The sequence below is a fragment of the Mirounga leonina genome, unplaced genomic scaffold (genome assembly GCF_011800145.1).
Source record: "Mirounga leonina isolate KUSES-001 unplaced genomic scaffold, KU_Mleo_1.0 Mir_151, whole genome shotgun sequence".
NCBI lineage: Eukaryota > Metazoa > Chordata > Mammalia > Carnivora > Phocidae > Mirounga > Mirounga leonina.
The window spans coordinates 62,723,868-62,741,718 of NW_023270377.1; the positions used below are offsets into that span (position 1 = coordinate 62,723,868).

Below are 17,851 nucleotides of genomic sequence, written 5' to 3' on the forward strand. Positions count from 1 at the left end.
ATTTTGCAAAGCATGTGGTTCAATTATTGTAATATGCTTCCAGCCAGAGGCTCCTCCCCAAAGAAAGGCAGCTGCCTTCACTTTCAGCACCCTGGGAAGTCAAGGCATTGCACCCAAAGTAAAAACTTGTTCATTGAAATCAGAGGAAATGAGGGAGAAATCGAAGCTTCTCCAAACATCTAAGGTATCCAGGGAAAAGTCAAAGTTTTAGAAGAATCAGATGCACTAATAGTTCATATTCGATCTTTATGTTGGCAGAATTTATATTTGAGATGATATTACTACTACAGGTGACCACTGTTGTAATTAATTATTTTAGCATTTGGCATAACGCAGGATACATTGCATTAGCGCCTTTTAAACTAAGGATCTCAAAATACTTAGCAAATGCAATTTGCTCTCACAGCACCTGTGAGGTAGGTGTTTTTTCCATCCCTTTTATAACTGAGCATATTGAAGCACAGCAAGGTTAAGATGCCTGCTCACATGACCCAATAAGAACGATGGTACCAAGAGAAACTGATCCCAAGCTTCTCCACTTTTCCTCCCCATGAACCTCAGTCACAGAGCTTCCAGAGTACCTCCTACTCCTAACGGCATTGCAGCTAGAGGTACTTGGATGTTTCAGATATTAGAATATTACATCTATCAACTGTAGGTCTAAAGCATTCAATAACATTGGGACCCATTGAAAGCTTATCTCACATGCTTTGCAAATGTGTGGGAGGGGCATCTTATACTATTGCTAAGCTTGCTTATGTTAATTATAATGCATACATAAATTCGTGTTTTCTCCGTGTAATTTATTGTTTTTCTGCCTTCCTACCAACTTATTTCTACATATGTGCCTTCCTGAGACAGAAACTGTAAAACGCACTTAGCAACACCGTATGGAGGGAAGCAGGTGAGATTACATTTGGCAAAATCTCCTTGGAGGCACCAGGTAATGTTTGTTCTGAAAGACACCCCCCCCACCCCCACCGCCCCGGCAAATCTCTTGTTTATTTTGTTAAGTAGCATTTTATATACATTCCACCCAATGACCAGGTTTAATCCTCGGATGAGCAAGCACAGTTGTCTTCCAACCATACAGAATATTTGCTTTTCAAATTTAAATTTCCATTTATTTAGCTGCAGCCTCCCTGCCAGGCCTAAGTTCATGTCTTGGTGGAACCGCAAATACCGTACACATTACATGGCAAGAGATGTACAAATTCAATGTAACAGCACGCACAATATTAATAATAACATCGGGTGTGTCTTTCTGACTGTGTATTATTTCTGAAAAAGAGTTGTTTACTTTTATTTTTGCAGAGATGATATGAAGGCATTACCTCGAGTCTCAGTTTCCCAGAACCAGCTTTTTATCTCAGATGCAGAGTATGTAAATCCTAGCAGTTGTTAGGATGTTACTTTTTGAGATAAACGCAATGCCTCAGGACCTGAGAATGAAGTCTGGCCCTTCTAACTCATGTGTTGTTTCTATGACCAGAGCCTAACACTTGTAAATTGGTAGTCCAAGAAAGAAACTAGGAGCGGGAAGAGAAAAGCTTTTTACAAAACCCCTACACCGGTTCATTTCCCCTGGTGACACCAATAAAACACCAACACCCCAGGCCCCATTTCTTAAAAAAGAAAAGGAATGTATTTACATGGGTAAAAATCCTAACATCTGAGATGTTTCTTGCTTGACATGTCATTCCAGATTCTGTGCATTTCTTCTGGAGAGATCTGATGCACAGTGATGACGCGGCGATATCTACACAAACTGTAGGCCATTTTCCAGTGATTGAAGCCACTGTTCTGGAAAGGATGTATGCCCAGTTTTCGAAGACACAGTCCCACATAGACATCTTCAAGGTGAAGCAGCCTTGTATGGAGTGAGGTCTTATAAATGAGTTCAGCCACATCAGCTGAAAAGATATAGCCAGTCCCCGAGCAGAACGGCGGGTAGTTACTGTCAGGGTACAAATCCCTGGGCATGTACCACTTACTGCGGACGTCCCGGATTGGCCCTCCGTTGATGACATAGCCAGTGAAATACCTTCTTCTTGGCTTGGTGGAGGGTTTTAGTAGTTTGTAAATGAGGTTGTCCATGTTTACAAAAATGTCACTGTCTGTTTTCATGACATACTTGGCTTTTGAACAAAAAGTGGCCACCCATCTCATTCCCATTAGTGTTTTGAGGGTAAGGTTATGGTAGGAGTCAATAAAGTCCTCCACGATAATGTCGTGGAAGATTTGGCTCTCTTGCTCCACCATCTGATTCAGAACAGGATCCGCGTTCTTGCCCAGGAGGAAGAGAGTGGCTATCTTGATCCCTTTGAAGTTGTTCTCATCCCCCCACGTCTCTCGGATTGCCTGGCGGGCGTCAAATTCTTTGTGGGTGGTGCTGATGAGGATAACAAGGAAAGGAATGTTTTTCTCACATTTGTTGGGTTCATTTATAAGAAATTCAAAAGAATGGGGGTTTATAGGTCGAGTTCTTATGTTGCCAAAGGTGAAGTTTTTCCTGGCGACTGTTAGGTGGCTGAATGGCTTGGAGCCCGTGTAGGAAGAAGTGGGACGGGTTATACTCAGATACCAGAGGGCGCTGGCCCAGCACACAACTGTCAAAACATAGAGACAGGAGACCTTTGAAGCCATTGTCTTGAGAGCACGTCTATTGCAAATATGGAAGAATATGCCTTCTTGGCATTAGTTTGTTTTCATCTTGCAAAGGCAGCATATTACTAATAAATCTTAAGATTTGACAGAGAAGGAAGCGTGAGTGCGGGATTGTCCATGGGTCTTAGTGGCGGTCTGGCATCTCTGCGTTCCCTTTACTTTCTTCCAAACCTGATGGAAAGTTCCATGTCTCACAAATCTTCCTCTTAACTCTGCAAAATCAATAAAGTACAGTTGTCATTCAGATTTATTTAGTCACTTCACATCCTCAAATAAACATAATAAGGGTGTTAGAATTACCCGTGATGACTCAAATCGTAAACGTAATCATTCATTGCCACCACTACTGAAAACTTCCTGACACCACCATCCTGGATAGAGGTTATTTGTGTATATTCATACCCAATTAACAAGTATTGGATTATAGGCTCTAGGGGAACATGAAGTAAACTGAACATTAGTAATTAAAAAAGACTTTTCCCCTCTTCACAAAAGGACCTCTTCGCTGTTAAAAACCTCGATTCTGATGAAGTAGTTGGTTCTCAACATCCCTCTGCTTTCTTTAGCCCTGTATTTGAAAACGTGTGCATGAGCACTGGAAAATCTGCTCAAACGGTCTCCCTGGGCTCTGACTTACAAGTAATTCCTTACTTTTCCTCACTTTTTCCTAACTTTGGATCTCATGAATGTTGGTCCCTAATTCTCAGTTTCCTAGGAGGCTTCACATGAAGAAGAGCCTTACCCTCAGGCATGGACACCCTCACCCAAGGGGCCTTTCAGACAGCTGGCGGCATTCATTTTCGAGTTGATCTAAATGGCATCGCATGTTGTGCTTTTCAGCAATTCACCCTGATGTTCCCTTGATGAAATTATGCTGGCCCCTTTCAATTCTGTTTATGTAGTGACACTTGTCAGTAAACACAGCAGCAGTATAATAAGAGACACAATTGAACTTGGGGCCACAGACCCAGTGAAGATGGAAAGAACACTTTAATTGGTTCACATTAAAGAGTTGTCCTTCGGAACGCTAATTCTTTCTAGAACTTGAGCTGCTCTCATGCCAGTAAAAAACTATATGCCAGGCTACAAAGTTCATTCGTGTTAAAAATTGTCTTTTCCTTCCCAGTTAGAGCCAAATGTGGTGGCCCTGGAAGACAGAGATAGCAGATCATGGATATCGACTTCAACAAGGTCTGCTTCAAAGACAACTATGCACTTAAATGGACAGACTGTGTTGAAAGAATTTAACTGGGATTATAGATTGAAAATCAGGCTTCCAAGCACAATGTTCATAATGAAATGAAAAGACATGATGGGCAATAGCAGAGATAACACACATCCTCTTGTCAAAGCCAAGAGCTGCCTGTGAATATATGATCCATATGAGACCAGCAATAACTCAGTGTGGTTACGGTTCTAACTAAATGAATATTAGAAAGGCTTCGAGCAGCATGACTCTAGGCATAGGCAGGCCTTCATCCAACCCATAATAAGTACTCTCTAAACAGAAGCTCCAGTATCCTTGGCTCCTGAAGGAAATGTCCGCTCTAAGGTGCACCATAGCTGATAAAAAGGACGTGATGTGCAGCAAGCTTTGAAACTTTAAATAGCAAGCGAAACGAAGTGAGAAGCCAGCAATAGAGTTTAGAAAAGGGCTTCTCAACTTGGGATATACAGACGGCAGGTCCAACTGAATGCCAAAGGAGTGTGAGTTGAGTCTCAAACCAAATTTTCTCCGTCATTGTTCAGGCTAGTATCTGATTCTTATAAGCCTGCTGTTGTCATCCTAGAGCCCTTGTTACTTTTCACAGTTTCCTACTAAACTGCGAGTCATCTATTACTAAGCTGGTATACCAAAAATAGTCACTGGAAAAGGCACCTCTCAAGCTCTCTTCTTTTTTTTTTTTTTTTTTAAAGATTTTATTTATTTATTTGAGAGAGAGAATGAGATAGAGAGAGCATGAGAGTGGGGAGGGTCAGAGGGAGAAGCAGACTCCCCGCTGAGCAGGGAGCCCGATGCGGGACTCGATCCCGGGACTCCAGGATCATGACCTGAGCCGAAGGCAGTCGCTTAACCAACTGAGCCACCCAGGCGCCCCTCTCAAGCTCTCTTCTTGAGCCACTACTCACATGAGTGCCTGGGAGGTATTGGAAAAACGGAAGGAGAGCCCATACTCCTCCTCAAGGAACATGTGGTCTAGGAGGAAAGACTTCCTGTAAATGATTAAAACAGAGAGACAAAAAATTTCCTCACTAGAGGACACAGGAGAGGTGGGCTGGTGGACAGGGTATGTGCAGACCAGGTACAGTCGAGCAGAATGCACACGGCATCTCCACAAGGCGCCATTCCCAGAGACTGTGATGTGAATCATACTCCTCCACCGCATCCTGGACTGAAACAACGAGGTTGCCTCAGGGAAGATGCCATGCAAATGTTATCTAAGCTGAGTCTTCAAGGGCAAGTATGAATTATCTGGATGAGGACCAGACATTTGAGGCAGAGGAAACTCAAAGACATGAAGTGAGAAGCATGGTGTGTGCCTGGACTGCAAATCCTGGAGGAAGGGAAGAGGACAGGGTGCCAGGGAGGAGGGTGGTGATGGTGAAGTTTCAGGCTCTCGAGATAAGCAGGGGTCAGATGGTGAGTGGTGCTAAGAAACTGAGCTGAGTAGCTTGTCGCCCATCTCTGCAATCTGAAGGGTGCAAGGGAGGATTTTACCTTCACCAAATCCTGTCCACTGATTTCAACAGCCATTTATTTTTCCATATTAGGTATTTCTTTTTCCCATAGTTCTATGCCCCAAGGGAATAAGTGACAATTTGTTTTCTCTGATACTTTTCTGTGTGATTTTCTGGGGGAAGGCACTCCATAAATAACAGGTACTTGGGAGATTTAGAAAGAGCTAAAAGAGGGAGAAATAGAGAAATAGGTGAGAGCAGGAATAAAGTTTATGTATTTAAGAACACTTTTCACAGAAGAATGAGCATTCTCTCTTAGCTAATGAACATGACACTTCTTTCCATTGTTATTGTAGGTCTTTATTTATTTATCTCATTTTATTTTATTTTTTAAAGATTTTATTTATTCATTTGACAGAGAGAGACACAGCGAGAGAGGGAACACAAGCAGGGGGAGGGGGAGAGAGAGAAGCAGGCCTCCTGCTGAACAGAGAGCCTGATGTGGGGCTCGATCCCAGGACCCCTGGGATCATGACCTGAGCCAAAGGCAGACATCTAACGACTAAGCCACCCAGGCACCCCGATAGGTCTCATTTTAAAAAGCATGTAGTACACCAGATACTGGGCTATGCGCTCCATGCCCTGTATTTTATAGAGCTTCATTCCTTACGTTGTTACAAGAGAGGTACTGTCTCCAGATCACGCAGCTAGCGGGTGACTAAGTGAGCAGTCATCTCAAGTTTCCTGAGGCCCATTAGGACAATAGGCAAAATCTTGCACGGGAGAGCCAGGGTGGCAGGGAGGAATGCATGCTGCTCTTCTCCCAGTGATCCACGCATTTATTTTCTTAGATGTGTGTCCATGGCTGGAATTTTTGCCTAGTTCATTCTGGTTTGTTACACACTGCATGACACCAGTTCTATGGGGATCCTTGATATCAGAAAATGATGACTTGCAAAGAGCACATGAAAGCTGGGATGGGGGGAGAGGGGGTGGAGAGCTACAGCTGTTGAAAGCTTCAGAAACACTTTGCAGTTCCCTTTCTCTGAAGTCTCGAAACACACACATGTACTCACACTCACACACTGAAAGAATCACTCTTTCTACTGATTTTTTTCAGACACAAGGACAAAAGTAAGCACAGTATTGTTGCATCCTGGGCACCAGGAAATGCAAGTGATCACCAATAAAAACAGAGGATTTGAAATGAGAAAAAGAACCAGCCTAGAATCTGAAGAGTGGCTAACGATAATGCGCACCTACAGCGAGGGGCACTAAAAAGCATCCTGTTTGCTTATAACAAAATAGATTTCTCAGGTGGCCAGGCAAACACAAAAATAGGCCTTTGGAACAGAAATAGCAAGGTAAGTAAAGAGAATAGAGAGTAGTAGCAGGCTGCATTTAACTCTAAAGCATGATTTTATGTATGTTGGTTGAAGTAGTTAGTGTTGAGCAAGATGTCCATGTTTCACTCCTTGAACAATCCGAACTTGCTATGTGGCTTTCTGTGCCTCAGTAGCCTTACGTATAAAATAAGGGCAAAAATAACATCTACATTATCTCGACAACATTATAGCTATTAATGATCATCACCAATCCTTGGAGTTTCTCAGAGGGAAATATTGCTATACAGGCAGATAGTATTATGATATAAAGAACAGGTTCTAGTGGGGATGACGGGATTATGTCACTTGATCAGTTCATGATTTGGGGTCCAGAGCACACATGTCAATCGATTCTTCTAAATATGTAGGATTGCGGTCAGTTTTTTGGTCTAGCGAATACACTGTACAGATTGCCTGCTAGAGAATTCTGTTTTCTTCCTGGAAAACACAAAGGCAAAAGTCCACTAAAAAGCAAAGAAAATGACAGCTGAAAAGTTCTAGAGAAGGAGCTGAATGTCACAAAGCAGAATCCTCTGGAGGGTTCTCTTAGTTTCATGAAATTTAAAGAAGTCCTGTTTAACAGACATGTTAATGTATTAAAATACAAACTTGCACACAGAGCATTTGTCATTCCTTTTAGCAGCCCTACTACAACCACAGATGCTGATGACATATTAACTTGTCATCCATTAAATTCAAATCCCTCTAAATAGAAACATTCGCCTCTAACACTTGAAAGATTTCCTCCCCAGAGGCCTTGCTGTATCGCAGATTACCTCATTCACAGAACCCGTCAGTAGCTATCCACCATCACCTTTCAGGAAGTTAATGGGGCAGAATTTTCAATTTAAGGAGCACATGTTTCTCCTAGAAATCACATTGGATAATCTGTTATTTTGAGTAATTTATTTTTTAAAAAGCTCCTAAATTTGCCAAAATTCTTCTCTTGTATGGCCAGAAATCAGTCCAGCAGCAAGTGGGTAGAATCTCTTGGGCAAACTGTGCATAGTTTGGGGTGTCAAGCTCATGTCCTTCTCTGTCATGGTTCCGGCAAGTACAAGTCAGTATTGAGTGCCTACGTCCTGGTTGCCGCTGAGATGGCGTGGCAGTCATTCCAGCTTCCCTGCACCCATGGGCCAGGCTGCACAGGGCCCTTCTACTCCCTGGTGTCACAAGGAATATAATATCCCTGAGTTCTGATTTCCCTTGGATTTCCAAATCTACTTCACTTGTTCATCAGAGACGTACTGAACACCTGTTAGAGATGCCAGGCACTGTTCTACAACTGGTAAGACAGATGGGGTCTTACTTTCTAGGAAATGTAGGCAGAAAATAAACCCATGATAAATGAATACAAAAATAGTTTCAGGTAGCGATAAGTGATGTAAGTAAGTTGGGCAATGGGGTAAAGACTGAGTAGAGGTGGGAGGGGAGCAACTTTAGATGAATTGGTCATTCTCTGAAGGGGTGACATTTGAGCTGAGAACAAAAAGCCTTGTGATCTCCAGTCTGGTAATTGAGTTTTTTACTAACATTTTGGCTCTTTGCTTGGCTCTTTGGGATTAATGCTTCATTAGGAGAATCCTTTTGGTTTTTAATTTCTGCTCCTCTCTTGTCTTTTGGATCTTCTTGGCTTCATGTTTCCCAGTGGTGGCCTTTTTGCCCACTCGTTCAAATGCCCTCAGCTTCTAGAGATGCAGCTTATTTGTATTAGTAGGTTATATGTATTAGTTTGCTAAGGTGGCCATAACAAAGTCCCATAAGTTGGGTAAATTTATTGTTTCAAAATTCTTTTTTTAAAATTAAATTTTAGGTAGTTAACAAATAGTGCAATATTTGTTTGTGGAGTAGAATTCAGTGATTCCTCACTTACACACAACACCCAGTGCTCACCGTAACAAGTGCCCTCCTTAATCCCCCTCACCCATTTAGCCCATCCCCTACCACCTCCCTCCATCAGCCCTCAGTTTGTTCTCTATTGTTAAGAGTCTCTTGTGGCGGGGCGCCTGGGTGGCTCAGTCATTAAGTGTCTGCCTTTGGCTCAGGTCATGATCCCAGGGTCCTGGGATCGAGCCCCACATCAGGCTCCCTGCTCAGCGGGAAGACTGCTTCTCCTTCTCCCACTCCCCCTGCTTGTGTTCCATCTCTCGCTGTCTCTCTCTTTCAAAAAAATAAATAAATAAAATCTTAAAAAAAAAAGAGTCTCTTATGGCTTGTTTCCCTCTCTCATTTTTTCTTTTAAAAAAAGATTTTATTTATTTGTTTTGACAGAGAGAGAGATAGTGAGAGCAGGAACACAAGCAGGGGAAGTGGGAGAGGGAGAAGTGGGCTCCCTGTGGGGCTCGATCCCAAGACCCCGGGACCATGACCCTAGCCAAAGGCAGACGCTCAATGGCTGAGCCACCCAGGTGCCCCTCTCCTTTTTTTCTTTTCCCCTTCCCATATATTCATTTGTTTTCTTTCTTAAATTCCACATGTGAGTGAGATTATGTAGTATTTGTCTTTCTCTGACTTATTTCATTTAGCATAATACACTCTAGCTCCATCCATGTCGTTGCAAATGGCAAGATTTCATTCTTTTTGATGGCTGAGTAATATTTGTGTGTGTGTGTGTGTGTGTGTAAAACATCTTCTTTATCCATTCATCTGTCGATGGACATTTGGGCTCTCTCCATAGTTTGGCTAGTGTTGATAATGCTGTTATAAGTATCAGGGTGCATATATCCCTCCGAATCTGTATTTTTCTATTCTGTGGGTAAATACCCAGTAGTGCAATTGCTGGATCATACGGTAGTTCTGTTTTTTGAACTTTTTGAGGAAGCTCCACACTGTTTTCCAGAGTGGCTGTACCGGCTTGCATTCCCACCAATAGTGCAAAAGGGTTCCCCTTTCTCCACATCCTCACTAACACCTGTTGTTCCTTGTATTGTTTCACAAATTCTCAAGGCTAGAAGTCTGAGAAGATGTTGGTGGGGCAGTTCCTTCTGAGAGCTATGACCAAGAATCTGTTCCATACTTTTCTCCTAACTTCTGGTGATTTGCTGGCACTCCTGATTTATAGATGCACTAACTAGATCTCTGTCTCCCTCTTTACACAGCATTTTCATTTCCCTGTGGGTGTCTGTGTGTTCCAGTTTTCCCTTTTTGTAAGGACACCAGTCGTATTAGATTAGGGCCTACCCTAATGACCTCATTTTAATTTGATTACCTCTGTAAAGACCCTATTTCCAAAGAAGGTCACATTCTGAAGTATTGGGCATTAAGACTTCAACATGTCTGTTTTTTGGGGGGGGAGACACAACTTCATCCACAACATCTATTTTTCAGATAGCAATGAAATGAAATACTTGGCTCCACAAGACTTCATTTCTTCACATTTTATTTTCTTGATTCGAGCAGGTAAAGTCTTGGGTTTTGGTAAACCAACTTTTAAAGGATGAAAAATTTGTAATTAGCATTCAAAGAAGAATGAAACATGAATGTGTAAAGGGACACAAAGTTTGGCTTATTTTTAGGTTAAAGAAAAAGCTAGTTCATTTTTTTTATAAGACGACATGAAGAATGTGGCATAGTTTTAAACAGTCCTGTGCTTCTGCTGCTTTCTCTTTCCTTTGAGGTACTCCCCTCTACACACACACAAAAATCGACCCATAATTAGTTGGGAAAGTGAAGCCAGGATGGTGGCACCTTTCCCAGAAAGTTGGGGTCAACAATTCCCAAGAAACTGACTTGGTTTCTGGAGAATAAGGACAATTCTCCAGTGTCACCTCAAACTACCAGCATTCCTATTATTCAGTACCAATTTTGAATATTCAGAGACCATATGATACTACAAAAGTGGTTTGAACATTAAAATCCATGTAGTCACTTTAAAACATGGTCCAAAAGAGAAACCCGTTGGAAAAAATCAACCCAATTTCAACCAGTTAAAAGAGAGGAATAAAAGGAAGACAGAAATTCAGGAAAAAAAAATAAAGAAACGAGAAGGCAGGGAGAGAAAGGGCTAACCACTTGTGTTTATGAAAAGCTCTTGAAATGGATGAGAAGCTGGCCATATAGCCCATCACTGGGGAGGGGAAAAGAGATCCTGTCTGAGAAATGTTTTGATCTCAAGTGACTTTCCTCAGAGCTGGCGTATGAGGGAAATCAAAGAATCTTCATTCTGTGGGGGAAATACAAGAACTCAGACCGCAACAGAACTAATTGATAAACGAGACCCAAAGGCCGGAGATTCTACTCGGCTGCATTAATTTGGCAAATGGTTATCTTGATGCCCAACTCCCTCCCTTCCTCTCGCTCTTATAATTATGCTCTAAATAAGCACAGGAGAGGAAGAAATAAAGCACTATTAACACTAGATAATGGTCCTTAAAGGAAGAATTTCATAAACCATTATGTTATACAGCTTGCTAACTTATTATCTCTCCAAATCACAGAGGGCTGGCTTTCTCTCCTAGCCTTTCTTTGAAGTAAGCCTCCTTGGCTGTGGAAGGCAATGTGCCCATAGGCGTCGAAATCCCTGAATGTTCATAGGAGTAAGTGTTCTGACTCCTCTGCCTCAGAAAGACCAAGAGCTAATTTGTTCCTTTAAAAAAATTAATCATGAATCCTTTCGGAGACCCCATAATTGAACTCGCCCAACAGATCATTTGCAACAAGGAAGTGGCAGAAAGCAAAAGGTAATATTAATCATCTTTTGGCAGTCGAAATCATTTCCCTCCCAAATCTGGAAGAGATTATTTGAACCTTTCTCCTTTTAGTTCAATATACCTTGAAATTTATTGAAAAGGTCTTGGGGCACCTGGGTGGCTCAGATGGTTAAGCGTCTGCCTTCGGCTCAGGTCATGATCCCAGGGTCCTGGATGGAGTCCCGCATCGGGCTCCCTGCTGGGTGGGGAGCCTGCTTCTCCCTCTGCCTCTGCCTCTCTTTCTCTCTGACTCTCATGAATAAATAAATAAAACATTTAAAAAAAAGAAATTTATTGAAAAGGTCTTTATAAATTCCTGCACTCAGAAAAATGGGGCCAACTTGAAAGAGGAGTGGTCAGGATGAAGATGTCTTTGTGTGGGCTTAGGGCTCTTGCTATTCTGAAAGCTACACTCTATTTCACTGCAGAAAAAGTGTACTTCAAATTAGAGGAGAAGATTATAGCTTTCTTCAAATCAATGTGTTGCCCTAGTTCTAGAATTCAGAGAATTTTTAAACATCACTACAATCCTCTCAGGGAAAAATGAAAATGAAGATGTCTCATTATTTTAAATAAATGCTTGGCTTCCTTCACAGTGATGGATATGGTGCCTTGATGGCCTTATATGAGACACATTTTTTAAAGATGGGCAGAGCCATCACTTATTTAATTTTAGGAGACTGGGAGCCTGGCAATGTGGTCGGACCTTGGGTAGGGCTTCTCTGCTGGGAAAGAAACACCAGGATGTTTTATTACAGATGTGGAAGAGATCGAGAGGAAAGACATCCTACTCATATAAACAGCAGCTGGGAGAATTTAAAAATGATGAGCTCTGCAATACCAAAAAAGAGTATTCATTTCGCCTGTTATTTTGGGGAGGGGAAGCCGATATAAATGGATATTGTTAGAAACCAGAAAGATGTTAGTGTATTGCTATCTAAAATTTACAATGTCTAAGGAGATGTTTCTTAGCCCATCCCAGAGAGGTAATATTTTAGGTCATATTTCAAAGAATGATAGTACCATGAGGGAACTGATAACATCATATGGAAAAGAACTTGCAATTCTTATTTTCCTTTTGTTTCCTTTTCTAACTCAAATGCCCCTTTATGCAGTATCAGTTTATCAGAATACATAATAGCCAAAAATAATTTTGTGTAGCTGCTGTCATGGAAATTATCTTGTAGGCAGTCAATCTTATGACACCAGAAGAGCTGGATTCAACCTTCAGATGTTTAGTCATCCGCTCTGGACTCTGTGCATCCCTCTACCTTTGTTTCCTCATCTATAAAATGAGAATGATAACATCTGGACATACTTTGCAGGGTCAGTATGGATCAAATAAGATACTGTATTTGAAAATGATCTGGAAGCTAAATACTGCTACATGAATGAAGAGTATTGTCATTATTAATATAAACATGATAAATAAAAGACAAATCCAGAGAGGATCGCCTATAAAATGTTTCACGAGCAACAATCAGTCAATGCATCTTGACTAACTGGTGGAAAAGCAGTTTTCTTACTTGGCTGATACTCAAAAAGGGGGAAAAAAGCTTGGCAGTTGACTGTTTTCATAAGAAGGTTCAATTGCATCTTATAATGTGTATATTAAGAGGTCTTGTACTTCTGTGGAAAAGGGCTACACAAGCTAGAGGAAATATTATGATTATTATTAGCACTAATGTGATGAAGAATTAGATTTTTTTCAAATATAACTTTAGAATATAAAAAATCTACCAGATTTAAATAGCCCTCTGAGTAGCATTTACATAGTCATCACTAACATTCTATGTATGCTAAGATAGTCTGAAATGGCTACCCCAATGATAATTGTAGAGATATTTAAGACAAAGCCAATTCAAGATTTATCATTTTTCCTTCATAGGTTGTAATAGAACCTTAGCTAGGGTGTAATAGAACCTATCCACAATGTAATATTAGAGGCATATGGTCATTTCATCACTTGGTAAGGGACTTTGCAATTTTCAGCATTAGAATGCTTTGTGAATTGCTCTAGAAATTCACCCAAAGGAAAGCCTGGGTGACAAGGAGTTTTATTTGGCAGAGTAGCTTTTCAACCACACCCTTTTGCTTTTGAAATCTGTGATTTTGGGTATAATTTTCTTAAATTATTACCTACTGGCCAGTCATGTGAAAAATACTGCCCTTGATTGCCATTCTCATCCTCAGTCACCCATATTGGGTCTTCACAGTCCTTACCTTTTTCAATCCCAGCATCGCTTCCCACAAGCTATTTACCAAACTCTTGCTCAGCTTCACTTCACCAGATGCTATTTGGTACTAGAGATTTCCCTTTCTATACCTTCCCTTCTTTTTACAACTTCCTTTTTGCTAAAGATTCTTATTTCCCCAATGGTTAGAGACCCAGCCTGCCAGTGTTTGAGTCAGTTTGAATTCAATAAGACAGTTTGAATTCTATAAAAGTAGAATTTAGGAAAGGTCTCTAAGTATAATTGGAAACAGGTCAGTTGTGAAAGGAAATAGACTTTTTTTTTTTTTTTAAAAACACATGAGCCATACAAATGTATCTCAGAAATTAGAGGAAGAAATTCTCATTTGTCATTATTCACTATCATATCTCTTCAGTCAAAAGTGTAACCACTCCCATGATGAACCCCCTCATCTCCTCGTCTACAGCCTATGGAATAAGGACATGAAAGGGGCCTTCAGGAGGTTCTTGGGGAAAAAGATTGACTTCTAGGATGTGAGGCTGAGGGGAGAGGAAATAAATCAATATTCTGGATTGCCTTAAAAAAAAACTGTAACCATTTTTATGACTGGATAGATTAGCATAGCATTTCATTTTTCAAATTTGTTAAATCAAGATTATGATATTAATTATTTTGAAATAATATTTTAAGCAATAGTTTCTATTTAACCAATACTATTTGCTAGGACTATATAAAATGCTTTACAAATAACTATTTGTATATATAATTTATGTATTTAGAGGACACATCATTGCTTCTCTGCCTTACTCACACTTACAATGTTCTCCATAATTTACGTATAGTCTTACTAACAATTATAAGAAATAGGTATCCTTGTTCCCATTATACAAAAGAGGAAACTGAGGCCCAAAGAGTAAGCAACTTGCCCCAGTGTCACACAGCTAGTGAGTAATTAAACCTGGATGTGGGGGCGCCTGGGTGCCTTGGTCGGTTAAGCCTTGGACTCTTGATTTCTGCTCAGGTCATGGTCTCAGGGTCGTGGGAGTGAGCCCTGAGTCAGGCCCTGTGCTCAGGGGGAGTCTGCTTCCACTCTCTCTCCCTCTGCCTCTGTCCCTGCCCCCCGTGTCCCTCTTGCCTGCTCCCATGCATGCTCTCTCTCTAAATCAAATAAATCTTAAAAAAAACCCCAACAACCTGGATGTGAACACAAATCTGTTAAACTGTAATGTGTGGGTCTATACGCCATCTCCTACATTTCACTTTTTACATGTAGTTGTCTTAAAAATTTTTGTTTTTCCTACTTCCGTGGAATAATGTGAAGGTAGGGAAAATGGACTCATGGCTGCTGTGCATCTCACCATGGCTCAAGGGTCTTTCTGGCCCTGAGATCCTTAGTTCCCTAATGTAAATGCATAGTTATTGTTTTTTAATGAGAACTTGAGAAAGGATGAAGGATACAGCTCCATTCATAAGGCTACTCCCTTCACGATATTAAGATATCTAGAAAACCCTACCAATAATGGTGTTTAAAGCTCAGACAATTCTAGGTCAGAGGGAAACAGCTGATCTTAAGGGATCTTTTAATTGAGCTTTGAAGGTCAGATGAGGCACTCATCTCTGCCATAATGAAGCAGTCATTTTATCTTGGGAAGAGTGTATAACTTGGCATCCGAGGCTCTGCCACTTACCAGCTATGTGACTGTAGTCAGGTAAATTCTCCTTTTAGGGCAGATTTGGTAGTTTAGCTATTCCAATCTATTTCTCTTCCAATTCCCCTTTAGCTTTTCTTCCAGGAAATGGGCCAGTTGTAAAAGAAGCTGAAGTCCAAAACTAAATTTCTCAGGTCTCTTTACAACTTGGATAAAGGCATAGGACCCAGTTTCTAGCAATCAGATGCCTCGGAGCAAGACACAGATGCAGGGCTGAGCAACATAAGATAGAAGCTTCTTCTTCTCTTTTTTTTTTTAAAGATTTTATTTATTTATTTGACAGAGAGACAGCGAGAGAGGGAACACAAGCAGGGGGAGTGGGAGAGGGAGAAGCAGGCTTCCTGCCGAGCAGGGAGCCCGATGTGGGACTCGATCCCAGGACCCTGGGACCGTGACCTGAGCCGAAGGCAGACACTTAACGACTGAGCCACCCAGGCGCCCCAAGATAGAAGCTTCTTTCCAGTGATTTGGATGGACCGGAAAGCGCATGGAGGGACAGAAGTGTCTGGTTTTTCTCGAACGGCTGTGATAGAATTTCCATTCTTCAAATGTGACATCAGAGGTGTGAGGAGAGGCAGTGGAAGCAATGTTGTGCCCCCTAAAACAGCTCTAAAGAATTGTCAAGCTCCATTTGGGCTGTGCCGTTCATGGCCAAGCTGCTCTGGCTGGTTAGTAACCACATGTAGGTCTTGCCTCCCAGAAATTCCATGAGCTACCTAATGCCTTTCCATAAATTCCCTTCTCTTTTACCTGGTAAAGTGGCTTCTGTTTTTTTGTAACTAAGAACCCCAAACCATACCATTCTCTCTACTTCTTGAGGTATAAAATGAAATGATGATAATCTAATTTTCAGGCTGGTTGTGAGATACATGGTAAGCTTTAAAGTGGCTTATAAATTGCTGGACATTTAAGCATTGCTTAGGTGAACTACCTACCACCATAAAATGAATGTGTCCCTGCTATACTCATCTTGGGAAATGCTGTATAGCATTGCCCATGTAAGGAGCAGCCTTCTGAATTGAGGGTCATATTTAAAAACTCTATTTTCTCTCTCAATGCTGTCTAAAAATGTATGGCATGTGTCTTTTGGCTGGATGTCACATGGCCCTCTTGTTGTGATCTTGCTTAGGACAAGATGCCCTGGATGACAACTGATTATCCCTTTCAGGAAACCCTTGTGCACCTTTCTTCTAGGTGAATTAATTGAAAACCATTCAGCTTTCATTTAAAAATAGGCCACCATAAATACACTCTCAAAAATTGCTAAAAATGCATTTGGTTCTTCTTTGTGATGTGTTAATTTTACCTGTATAATTACACATGGTATCATACATGTGCTTACTCCTAAGTCTGAAGACATGCTGACAATTCATTATTCTCCATTCTTTATTTTTCCCCCCTTTGGGAGGGAGGATTACTTTTTTTTTTTTTTTTAAGATTTCTTTATTTATTTGAGAGAGAGAGAGAATGTGAATGCACACAGGGTGGGGAGGAGCAGAGGAAGAGGGAGAGAGAGAATCTCAAGCAGACTCTCCCTGAGCACGGAGCCCACTGCAGGGCTTGATCTCATGACCTTAGATCATGACATGAGCCAAAACCAAGAGTCAGATGCTTAACTGACTGAGCCACCCAGAAGCCCCTGGGAAGGAGGATTACTGAAAGGAACCACTGTGCTTTTGTTTGCATTTACTCATTCATAATATTTGATAATCCCATGATTAAAATTTATATATGTTATATTAAATACACAAACTAAAATGCAAATTCCCTTCCTTTAAGGAGCTTATAGTTATATTAACTATAATCTATGTGGGAAGAAACAAGGAATAATTAGAGTTATGGTATATGGTAACTATGATATAGTTAATTCTTGATATGGATGATTGGGTTACATTCATGGAAGACACAAATTTCACTTGGATCTCAAATTTTAAAAAGTGAATAGAGAAATCTCAATAGGAGAAAAATTGGTTGTGGGGAAGAAACATTCAATGGTAAGAGAAAAACGTTTGCAAAGAAACAAAGGTGTTAAATTGATTTACTTGGAGAATAGGGAGCCATCCGGTAAGCAGAGTGTTGGATTCTTGATAGAATGTAGCTGAAATTAAGTATGCAGAGGGAGTCATTGCTCATGATTTATTTTCTCTCCACCACATCTTCATCATTTCTTCATTTTCAATATACTTTCATAACTTTACCACTGATTGCATTTTGGGTTGATTGTTTCTTTATGTCCTATGGAAAGACCCCTCAATCACTAGGCTAGTTTCCTCATTGCTTTTAACTGTGTCTTATTTGATAAACTGTAACCTCTATAAGGACAAAGATTTTCTCTGACTTTATCACTATTTTTATTACTCTTATTATTATTTCTATCTTTATCACTATGTCAAGGATAACAGCATGGTGCAGGAAATACTGTAGTTGATGAATGAATAACTGTTGAGTGAATGGCTTCCAGACAGATAGCCATCAACAGTTATCCAATAAGATGACATCAACAAGAGCCCTTGTTGCCCGCTCTTGAG

General features: G+C 40.8%; 1 protein-coding gene across 1 annotated transcript; it reads right to left on the reverse strand.

Moving 5' to 3' along the window:
* Positions 1-611: 611 nt before the first annotated feature.
* On the reverse strand, positions 612-3,041 carry B3GALT1 (beta-1,3-galactosyltransferase 1). The gene has a single exon (XM_035007842.1). It carries the CDS (start codon positions 2,644-2,646, stop codon positions 1,666-1,668), a length of 981 nt encoding a protein of 326 aa, XP_034863733.1. The 5' UTR covers positions 2,647-3,041; the 3' UTR covers positions 612-1,665.
* Positions 3,042-17,851: the final 14,810 nt, after the last annotated feature.